General features: G+C 34.3%; 1 protein-coding gene across 1 annotated transcript in view; it reads right to left on the bottom strand.

The window, feature by feature from the left end:
- The window catches only part of LOC136034972 (apolipophorins-like), a 69,543-nt gene that overhangs the window by 9,720 nt on the left and 47,282 nt on the right, over positions 1 to 12,541 (bottom strand). The window contains exons 11-15 of the mRNA XM_065716531.1: positions 8,241 to 8,388; positions 7,250 to 7,533; positions 4,393 to 4,599; positions 2,205 to 2,384; positions 79 to 266 (exon numbers count right to left, since the gene is read on the bottom strand). Coding sequence (XP_065572603.1) covers positions 79 to 266; positions 2,205 to 2,384; positions 4,393 to 4,599; positions 7,250 to 7,533; positions 8,241 to 8,388 — 1,007 coding nt within the window. The remainder of the gene's footprint in view (positions 1 to 78; positions 267 to 2,204; positions 2,385 to 4,392; positions 4,600 to 7,249; positions 7,534 to 8,240; positions 8,389 to 12,541) is intronic.

Here is a 12,541-nt window from a genome sequence, read left to right as displayed (position 1 = left end):
AAAAAAAAGTTGTTCGTTCGTGCCTGTCTTAATACTGTCCTATTTTGATAAAGCCAACGAATAGAAATGGTAACTTACATGGGGATAATTGTCAGTCCAAGGGAGGCTGTCTTTGGATCTCGCAATATAGCTTTTACGTCAATTTGGCTTTCAAAGTCCAAAGCCAAACTGGCAGTACCATTCAAAGCCAAACGAAGAGGAAGGCCAGCAATAGTGGGAAATGTAGAGATACGATCAAGGAACATTACAGACCGAGCAATTTCAACCTGAAATACAATTCAAAATACAGAACGACTGCATAGTGACAGATGAACTGTTGCAATGAAAACAATTTCTTGGAAAAAATTATATTTTCCACGCCGAATATGGGGTTTGGACACCCATTTGAAATTCTTTTCCAGCTCTGAATTAAAGCAAGTCCGATCGTTGTTTTTTAAATTCTGCAAGTATTTTCTTTATTCGGATTCGCAATAATTAAACACCGCAATGGTACGGTGTTTCGGAGGTTTGCCACAAAAGGGATGAACTATCACATGGGTTTGCTCACCGCTGAAATACAATTGTCAATTTCCAACTGATTTGTCTAATACAAAGTGCAAAAGAGAAAGAGAAAAAAAGACAGAAGAGAATGAGAGAGAAAGAGGCAGAAGGAAAGGAAAATAAGAAACGAAAGAGAATAACGAGATAAAATATTATTTATTACAAAGATGCATTGTTTATAAGCATCCAGTATTTATATTTGTAACTTAAAAAAAACTGACGGGATCAGTGTTAAGGTGGACTAAAAAAATAACTTTTGAGGCATAGAATGAGATTATATAGACTCGGAGAGGGGCGGATCCCAATGAAGACTACCACGCCATAGCAAACTTTTCTTATTATTATTTGTCTATTGCCTAAGATTTATTGCACTTTCCACATCATAGTGACCATTAATACATAATAATGAGATCTATCTTACGTTTCCACAGGACAAGAAAAATACTACTACTACTACTAACAGCTCACCGCAGCACCAAGCCACCTGAGGCGAAAACGGCTACGCACCCTCCACCTGCATCTCAATCTATTCAGAGCCTCCCTCTTTACGCCCTCCCAAGCAAATAAGAAAAACAGATTTTTCATATTTGCTATTTGCGTCGTACGATGCTGAATCGTGACATTTTTCCTCATAAATCAGATACAAATCAGTTTTTCTTCTTCACTGCTTCTTTTTTTTCAAACCTTTAACTAGTTACAAAAGAATGTCGAGTAGTTAGTATTAGTATATTATTAGACCCCACTTCGCTCACAATCACCGTTTTCTGACACAAAACGGCAACACAAAAGAAATTCGAGTAGTTAGTATTAGTATATTACTAGACCCCACTTGGCTCAAAATCGCCGTTTTTTTTTACACAAAACGGCAACACAAAACAAAACACAAAAGAATTCAACTAGTTAGTATTAGTATATTATTAGACCTCACTTGGCTCAAAATCACCGTTTTTTGACAAAAAACGGCATACAACGACAATTTGTTGCAATACGTTCTCTTTTGAAACTTAGTAAAAACACTATAAATTTCTGAGTCGTATTATCTTGCCACATTTTATGACAGTGGAATTGAAAGTGGGAAAAAAATAAACAAGAAGGAAAAATAAATACACACGCACCCGTGACTAACTTTCTCGTGAAAAACCCAACATTTCATCTTTTTCATAGCTAGGTAAGCTGATAAATCTCAAGGCTGTTGAATTCGATAAAAAAATATACATAGAAATTGTATCTTTTCTTTGGTTGTCTTCAAGCTTTCCTAAATATTAGAGATTTGTCCAGTTAAATGGCACTTTAATCACAAATATTCGCTTTTGAAACTAAACTTAACGCCATTTATCAAAACGTTTGCTAGGTAGCGTTAAGTTTGATGTATTTTACATGTTTGAAAACGATATAAAAAAAATAGTTTACTTTGATCAATATTCTTCAGAACTTCTGTTGGCGTTTCAGACCATTTTTAAGCCTTTTCTTTAGTATAGACAGGGGTTACCTTTCACTTAACTTCATTATCATTATATATTTGCCACGCTTAATTTTCAATTTGATTTTTTTCTCAGCGTCTTAAAAAGTGAAGCAATTATAATCTACCTGTTGATATAATCTACATTCTATCTATATATAATCTATAATCTATCATATAATCTATAATATAATCTATAATCTACCTGTTGATTTTTAGCTCCATCGATCAAATTACCAAGCACTCGGAAGATTTGATCAAAAATAATGTCAGCATCAGGGGCATCAAGGCCCCGTCTGTAGGAATAAGTTGCAACTTCAGCGCCAAATAATCGAAGGAAAAAATCACCCTTAGGTGGGTTATAGAAAGTTTTGTCCAGATTCATCTGAAAAAAAAAACTTTCTTACTTTCATAAAAAAAAATAAACAACATAAAAACCTAAAGAAGATACCAAAACGTGGAAACGTTTTGCCGGAATTATTTATGGGGATAACAGAGCGATAATCTTTTCAGTGTTTCTACCTTTTAACTGCAGATCAGACAGGTGTAAAATCAGGTTTTAACCCCTACCCTTGCCCTCATAATTTTGATATTTTTGTGATTACACCAATAATTCCTTATTTTATTCATATATTTTGCTTATTTTGGCATTTTTTTTTAAAATCCCCCCCCCCCGGAGAAAAAATCTTGTGTTACCCCTTACAGGCATATCAAAATTATAAAAACAAACAGTGCTAGATTCCTCTTATTGGTAGATACTAAGAACCGATGTCATTATGTCAACGTTGATTAAAGCAGTTATTATAGAGTAAATTAATATCGGTCTTTAAATCTTTTAGACTCGAAAAAAGCCTGTGCCCTTCATTTCCTTTAGGGCTTGTCTGGTTACTTTAGCTCAATTGTTGTCACGAAAAGGATTGATCAGATGCACTAAAAAGTGAATTGAATCACTCGCCCGGATATACAATAAAAACAAGCATATACTAACAAATCTGGTAAGTATAGGCCCGTGCTTTTTAAAAAAAAAAATATTTTCTCTAATTCACCTATTCATTTTGATTCTTTTTGAAGTCGTACGGCCTTCAATATGCCCAGTCTTTATCCCCCTCTTCTGCGCTTTGCTCACTATAGACGTCAGATTTATTCTTTTTTCTAAGCATTTCATTTTCATTTTATAATTTACCATATTTTATAATAATTATGGCTGCAAATTTAAATCAAATCCTAAGTTTCAGCTTAAATTCTTATTAAAGCCACTTTAATCTAGTGATACACCCAATTTAACGGTCTATCTTATAACTATCTTAGTCTAATCTTAAGACACTTTAACTAATCTTAAGACACTTATTAAAGCCACTTAAACCTAGTGATACACCCAATTTAACGGTCTATCTTAAGACTATCTTAGTCTAATCTTAAGACTATGGCAGGATGAAGGGATGGGGGATATAACTCACTTGGTTGGGAAATAAACTATCTAAGCAGGAAATTCTAAAGGCAGTCCTAATATGAGGCTAATGATCATTATCGGATGCAAAATAGGAATTTATGATTTCACTGAAAGAATCCAATCAACTCCTGGACCCATACAAAGTATTCTGATGGTACTCGTTGAGAAAAAAAAACCGATATGCCTCAGAAAACAGTATTCACTGCCTATAATTTCCAGGTATAGACGCCCAAAATATTATCAGTAAGCCGTCCTGTGGTGGCGCAGTGGATTTGACCTTAGCTTGGTAATACGGGACCCAGAGATCGAATCACGCTGCAGGGCTGACGCAGGGACCTTAGTAGTCAAGAAGCGTCGTTAATTCTTTAATAAAATAGATAAATTATCAGTAAGCTTTTGAATCTTAGCCAACTAGAAAGAATCACTATTAGTAAAGCTGCATAAAAAAAAAACATGAATAGTCCAACGGCTGGTGAAACTAGGCCAAAAAATAGTTTGAGACATAGATTGAACACTATGCACTGTACTACATGAGACACAATTCTACAATGATTACAAGACAAATGATGTAATTAGGGTATATAAATAAAATACAGAACATACGTGATTCCCTGAAAAGCTGCCGAGGCGGATAGGGTGGAGGATGAAGCTCACCCTGTGACCCAGAAATTTCTTTCTGATTGTATCTGATCAGCAGCTATACTGACTATCATTCTAATTCAGTCCCTACACATTTTTAATTACGTAGTTCCTATACTTGTCCAATTACGACAAGTTTATGATTTATCGTCCTTCAATTTAGAATGAAAAAGAACAACTAAGAAGTAAAAAGTAAAACATTAAATAGGAAATTAAACAAGCATAAAAATCAAGAATTTACAGAAGAAGGAAACGATAGAAATAATAATTTAAGCAAAAATTTTTAAGTAGAACCTGCACTTACAACTTTACCCAGAGCTTCAATTTCAGCCTTATTTACCGGTGCTGCTCTCTTGGGTCGAAGAAGTGAGTTGAAACGGGACCAGAATTTTTCATTCAAATTACCGAATCTCTCTTGCGCGGTAGGCAAAACCTCATTTGCTCTGTAAATTCCTTCTGGTCCAAAGTAAGATTCGATCAAGTACTCAAGGCCTTCAAAGCGACCGCCAATCTAAAATTCAAGATAAAATGTATTTTGAGTGGTAGTCTAAAGAAAAAATGACGTATTTAAAGGACGCTAACACATAAACTTCAAATATCTATAAATATAGGACAAAATTATCACAAAGATAGGAAAGAAGTTGTAGTTAGTGATGGAGAATAGTTTGAACTTCTAATTTGAAACCGATTTTTCGCAATAGTTTCAAATCTCGAAAAAAAGCCTGTTATCATTTTCATGCCTATTAATCTTTATAACAACTATTATCATAATAATAAGGAACTACACACAATTCGTAAATGTCGTAGAAGATAATTTATAAATGATATATGGATTGTAAGATATTATATATATATAGGACCCCTGCACATGGAAGGCTTCTATATATTGATATAATATAATATATATTGATATAATATATAATATATCGACAATAAGAAATTGTCGCTCGTCTTCTAACCGCAGAAAATTTTGGATAATTTGCTATTTTTCTTACTGAAGTCTTTTCAAAGATATTTGATTATTAAACCAAGTCAAATTTTGAATTGTTGTAATCCCTTGTCAAAATATATGCAAATATTTTTCATTACCAGTTTTTTGCTCTTTAAACAATTTAATATAACTTCTCCATACATTAAAATCTTCAATTTTTACCACATAGGTTTGACAGGTGTGACAACGAACGTCATTGCAATACTGATGTATATAAAAATGACATCACTCATATACATATTTTTTTTTCCAAAATTACGGCTCTTGACGAATTTTCTGAAACATCTGACCTATCTAGATCGTTTTCTTAGACCAAAATACCTTAGGCTGCCCATATATATATATATATATATATATATATATATATATATATATATATATATATATATATATATATATATATATATATATATATATATATATATATATATATATATATATATATATCTATATATATATAAAAATAAGTTGTCTGTGTGTGTGTGGGTCTGTCGGGTGACGTCATGTTTGTGTGTTGACTGACGTCATGTTTTCGACTGACGAAATTACAGACCCGGACATCGGGACACAAATGACGACCGGGACACCGGCACATAGGGAATATAAATGACGACACTCAAAGAGAAAGCGACCGGGACACAAGGAATGTTTGATTAGCAATCGCCATCAACAAAGCACCGGGACACAAATGACGACCGGGACACAGGGAGTATGAATGACGACCAGGACATAAGTAAAAAAAACTAAAAAAACTAAAAAAAAAAGGTAAAAACTACAAAAAAACTAAAAAGAAAAAAACTAAAAACTAATAAAAAAACTAAAAAAGCTAAAAAACTAAAAAAAATAAAAAAGAAAAAAAATAAAAAAGGAAAAAAATGAAAAATAAAGGAGAAAAACAAAACTAAAAAAACGAATGTATATACAGACCGGGACACCGGGATACAAATGACAACCGGGACACAGGGACACAACTACAACGGGGACGCCGGGGGGCACAGGGAGATATATAAATGAGTTCGATTAGCGATCACCATCAACAAAGCTCAAGGGCAATCAGTAGAATCATGAGGTTTAACTAAAAAACTAAAAAAGGTAAAAACTAAAAACTAAAAAAAAGACCAATTCAAAAACGAATGTATATACAGACCGGGACACAAATGACTACCGGGACATAGGGAATATAAATGACGACCGGGACACAGGGACACAACTACAAAGGGGACGCCGGGGGGCACAGGGGGATATATAAATGACGACGGGGACACAGGGAATGTCCGATTAGCAATCAACATCAACAAAGCTCAAGGGCAATCATTAGAATAATGAGGTATAGATCCTAATACGGATTGTTTTTCCCATGGACAATTATATATTGCATGTTCAAGAGTCGGTAAACCCGACAATCTATTTATATGCACAGACAATGGGACAGCGAAGAATGTTGTATATTCGCAAGTTTTACTTAGTTAAAAACATATATATATCTATCTATGTTCACAGGTAGGACACAGGGACACAACTACAATGGCGCGTAATGACTTACGCGCGCGGGGGGGCTTGGGGGCGCAAAGCGCCCCCACCAACTAGTTGTTGGGGTGGTGCGAAGCGCCACCCCAACAGCTAGTATATATATATATATATATATAATATACATATATATATATATATATATATATATATATATATATATATAATATACATATATATATATATATATATATATATATATATATATATATATATATATATATATATATATATATATATATATATATCATCTTCCATATCTAATTTTTGTTTTGGGTAAACAATTTGAAAAGCGGATAATTTTTCATTTTGCAAGTTTAATAAGCAGAAAAAAGAGCTAGGAATGAGAGCTTTGCCTTAAAATGATATACTGTAGCTTTAAAACATATATTTCCATTTAACTTAAAAACGGCCCAAACTACCTCGATCAAACTACCACCGATCGATGGAAGAGGTTTGACAAACCGAATCTAGGGGATGGACAATGGTTGAGGCAATCAATAAGTCAAGACAACTTATTTCTGACTCAGTCAATATTATTTCTGATTCAGTCAATATTTTTGTAAGGAAATCTCCATTTCTAAAGCACATGCATCCTTATTTCAGGTATGTCAAAATTTATTAGAGAAATAAAGCATATTACCTCAAAGAGATTCATCGATTGGCCAAAAAGGTCCAACGTAAAATTCATCGAGGCAGACCTTGGTAAGTATGATTCTGGGGAATAGATTATGTTCAAATCTGCATCCCATCCTGCATTATTCTCAGTACAGAAATAGTCAAACTCCAAATTGCGCGAAAATTTCCTGAAATCGAAAGGGAAAGATCGTCCATGGGATACGGATCTAGCCATTTTCCTGATTTCTTCCTTACCGGGACTAGAGCTGGATTTTAGATTGTCCAAGTGGCTTTGGATAAACGAGCCAACTAGAAAATAAATAATTGAGTATAGAGACTCTGGGGGAAAATTTTTTTTTGAGAAAAAACTACATATGTTTGGACCTTTAATCCATAAAAAATACGGAAATATAACCATATGTGTCATAGGTATGATTACTGCTAAAATACGAGATACCTTACGAATTAAAACAATATTTTTGATAATAAACAAACAATTTGATAATAAACTTTTCTTTGAAAGCCTTTAACACTTGATCAGATCAAAAATCTCTCAAAATCGCATTTTTAATCTTTAAACAGTTTGCTTGTGCTGATTTTAAACAATAACTATAATGGTTTTAAAGGTTTTGACAGTGTGAAAGGACTTGCTTTGAGTGAGAAGATTTACAGAATTTAAATCATACACTCTAAGATTATACACATCATAACTTAACCACTTAACATAGACAATTACGTACGTAACGTGAGAAGCACTACACGCTACATGCTTTTCTTTCTAAGAGATGGACTAAGTTCACTTTCTGATCGGTTTTGTGCATTCTACGTAAATTTTAGTTGCTTTTTATGGAGAAGCGTGCGGGAGAGGGCTCTTTTCCAAAGAGACTTTCGGAGATCCTTCGAGAAATCGAAAAATAGTGGCATAAAATGCCCTTTTCTCAATTTTAGCACACGCCCCCCCCCCATGACACAAAAAAATGCTCTGATACGCCTTACATCCATGTTACATGTCTTACCTTGATTAATTTGTTCGTTTTGTAGAACTTCTTGTATCTTTTTCATTGTTGAGTATGTTGGGCATTTTACCGCTCCAAGGTATGACGCAATACGAATTTCAACGTTTTCATTTGAATTAGCCAATATTGAAAGGAGGAGATCAGAGGTCTGTAATTGAAAATACAAAGATGATTTGAAGTAACGTTAACCCTAAGGAAAAATACAGAAATAGTCCTAGTCTGTTCTAATTCTTTTTTCAGAAGACAGCAACACGAGAAAGCTTTGATAAATAATCCCACTTTAATACCGAATCCAAATGCATGAAATTCATCAAATTTTCTATCCCCGTCAAGTATATTTGCTCTCCCCCACCCACTTCTGATAATACTACTAGTAGATTACTACGTCTTTCCGTATTTGACAGAAAAGGTAAAGGCAATGGGAAGAAATACCACCGCTTGAATGAAAATGTACTAAACACTAAGATGTGTGAAAAATGTGATCTAATCCCACTTTCTAAGGCTATAAAGAAGGCAACGTTTAATTGGCAACGGTATAAGAAAGCAACGTTATACATTTGTGATATGTTTTACATTATACTTTGCTTTCTATAAAGAAAGTAATGTTATATTTTACGGGTGAAATATGATAGATTACCAAACATTGAACTTTGGTAATCGATTCAGGGCCTGCAAAAAACAGGACGTGGAAAAAGATAATACGAAAGAGTAATGGAAATAGGAACTTCGTATGAGGTGGTTCATTGCCTCCCCCCTTCATTCTCGTGAAGATGTGCCACTACTCACGAATGACCATGAAATAGCTGTTGCCATTACGTGATGTTTGTGTAAAATGATAGCTACACCGGCCTTACAAAAATTTTAAGGTCTTTTCTCAAACCTTTATCTTTTTTTTCTACATCTTTGAAATTAGTTTTTGAGTGGGGCAACAGCTAAAAACTCTAATTTTATTCTAGAGTCAAGATACAGTAAAAATTAGTCATTATTTTAAAATAAATTTCAAACCTAAAAAAGTCTTAAAATCTTAGATTGAAAATCGAGAATAAGTCTTGCAAAATAACAATTTAATTTTCATTTCTGCTCCTTCAAACATTTTCTAACACATTCCTTTTCCCAGTTTTAAACTATATTTTTTGTATTAGTGTTAACTAAAAATCCGAATTATCTTGAACTTTTGAAGAAATTTCTGTGGAGGAGAGGTGGCTGCACCTGTATTAGCCTCAAGCGGCTTAGGGCTGGGATTAGTTATCAGTAGTAGTAGGGTTGATAGTAGTAGTAGTGGTGATAGTAGCAGTAGTAGCAATTACGATAAAGATTAAATACAGAGTTTATCCCCAAAAACCTTAACCCTCCTTAAGCTTTCACTTGTTTGGGGTAAATCAGTCCCAACAACATATACAATATCATTAAATAAAGAAAAAAATTAAGAAAGAAAGGAGAAGAAAAAAAGAAAACAAATCCTACCCTTACACGGCTCCTGTCGCAATAACTCTTCCTACCAACAATTCCTCCCATTTACCGACACAACCAATACCCCTGCAAACATCCAACAGACAAAACATTAATATTTTCGATTTATGCACTACTTGAGAGCATACCAATTTAAAATTAACAATCCATCAAAAAATCACACAACCGGAGACTAATTGTTTTAAAAACTATAGAAATATCAGTAGTAGCAGTAGCAGTAGCAATAGAAGTAGTATTAGTAGTAGTAGTATGATTCGTAGTTGAGGTAGTAGTAATGGCAAAACACAAATAGACTCCAGTCTATTTTAAGCCAGAGAGGTAGTCTTAACCTAACTTTATGATTATGGTTTTTGAGCGGCCTTTATTCACATTTTTACTTCAACCAACCGAGTCACTGAGGGACCAATTTTAAAAATTTCGTAATAAAGGACGAGAAAACTGAAAAGGAAGTTGAAAAACTGAAAATTGAAGAATTCATTCCTGTTTTGATTTTAAAGCGCTGGTCAACTGGTGGAGAGAATCTTGAGTTTTGAGTGTTGACCGATGTACTTGCATTTGCCGATGTATTTTAGAATAGACTTAGTCAAATTGGGCTTAAAAAAATACTTTTTAGCGTCCCATGGCAAAAACAATTGTCTACATTCTTTGGAATTACACCATAATCCATTGTTATAAAATCCTTTTTGACTGCATAAACATAAAATTCTTTTAAGTGCTTTGGAAATAAAAAAGGAAGATATGTTCAGAAAAGCTGGGCTTCAGAAAAGCACGATTTATTCGATTACAATTAGTTTCACAATATCTCATAAAGTCGGATGAATAACTAACAAAATAACTAACAAAACCACAAGGCTATATCGCGAAATAAAGTGCTAAAATAACACCAAGGCTTTCTAGCCACGATAAAAACAAAGCAGGACCCAGGTTACAGAGAGCCAAGTTAACACAACCACAGATTATTCTCAAGGTTGTCAGCGTCCTGAGAAAGAAAAGTTCTTAGAATTGTTTTCAGCATAATAGGCATCCGATTATCGTTCTATTTTCCTGACTTACTCCTATTTTTACTCTTATGTGTTACTCTTGTATTTTACTCCTATTTTTACTGGTGTTATGCTCCGAGCTCTTAAGCAAATGAATAGGTTTCAGTCTCTCGATAGTGATGGTCTTTTCTTCAGGTTTTTTGCTTATGACTGTCCTGAACTACAGAAGCTTTTGCAGTTAGCTTCAGATGTGCTTGGCCCAGTTCATTGTGCCAGAGAGTTTTTTGTCCGGTTGTACACATTCCATTGTTAAGAGGGGTAAGAACCCTAGTCCTTGCTCTAATTACCATCCTATCACTGTGTCTGGTTTTGTTAGTAGACTATTTGAATATGTACTAATTCCGGCTATTAACTCCAAGTACGATTTTACGCCCTTCCAGCTTGGTTTTAGAGAAAGTAAGGGCTGCGGTCAAGCTCACCATATTGTGAGTCGACTAACGAAGCAAGCTGTTGCTCAAAAAAGTCCCCTGTATTATTTTACCGTTGATATATCTAGTGCTTTTGACAATGTAATTCATTCAAACTATACCACTTCAACTATACCATGTTCAGCAAGTATTAAATGGTTAGCTCTATCTTTTTTCTCGTCACTTTTGACTACTTGCTCCACTATTACGTCCAGCGTGCTGAAAAGTATGCGGGTTGGCTACGGAAAAATTTCACCCAATCGTGGTCAGTATAACCGAAAAGGACTTTGCCGTCTTTATTCTAGTTTTTGTGCCCCTGTTGTTTTTTATTTTTCTGGGTTTGCTTTCCTCCTTCGCAACGAAGAAAATGCACTCGGATATTCCAAGTACTTTAAATACCTGCTGCGTTTGCCTCGGTGGTATCGGCGTCCTGTGGTGGCGCAGTGGGTTTGACCTTAGCTTGGTAATACGGGACCCAGAGATCGAATCATGCTGCAGCAATGCACTGCAGGGCCGACGCAGGGACCTTAGTAGTCAAGAAGCGTCTGACTGCTATATACAATACTGACTATTGACTACTGATACAATACAACACGGTGGTATCAGAACCATAGAATTGTTTCTAAGTTTGACAGTGTCGATGCACCCCCACAACTGAAACAGATTTCTGCAGATCTATATTCTAAAACTCAGCAAACGATTGGTGTTTTTGACCCTCTTCGGCCATTTTTGAATTGAGCTAATTTATTATTATGGAATCGTATGTTTATAGTGTTTCTTTTCCTTTTGTTTACTCCACAGTTTTTCTATTGTATATTGTGGGTTATAAATAAATATTATTATATTATTATTAGAAGATTCTTATCGAATCTTAATAATTCCTTTATTTTTTCTTTTCAGCTTAAGAAGCACATTATTTCATTCAGTTTAAGTGAGATAAACATTCTAGTAGCTGCATTAATACTTTAAGACCAATACAATATTTCTTTAATTGGAAATTTTTCCGGCAGTCATGAACAGTGAACACACTTTTACAACTACCATCCATTTATAGTACTAGCTTAGCTACAACCTTGGAGAACCGTTCAGCTTCCTGAGCACAACATACTGGCGAAAACATTTCCCATTCTGCCTCTATCGAAGCTTTATAAAAAAAACCTCGATCAGGTTGTCAATATAGTTTACATACTTTAGTTTACAGTATATAGAAACCAGTGACATACAGAAATTGATGATTAAGTGACGAATTAGAATCAAAATCGGGTGAGTCACGGTTGCCAAAGGGTCGGAATAGGAATCGAGAATATTTTTCTGATTTTTGAAATGATTTCACTGTGTAATTAAGCTGTTTGGAGAAAAATGTTGCATCTTTTTTTCAAGACTA

This window comes from Artemia franciscana, chromosome 13 (assembly GCF_032884065.1).
Source record: "Artemia franciscana chromosome 13, ASM3288406v1, whole genome shotgun sequence".
Lineage (NCBI taxonomy): Eukaryota > Metazoa > Arthropoda > Branchiopoda > Anostraca > Artemiidae > Artemia > Artemia franciscana.
This window is presented reverse-complemented; position numbering and strand designations above follow the sequence as displayed.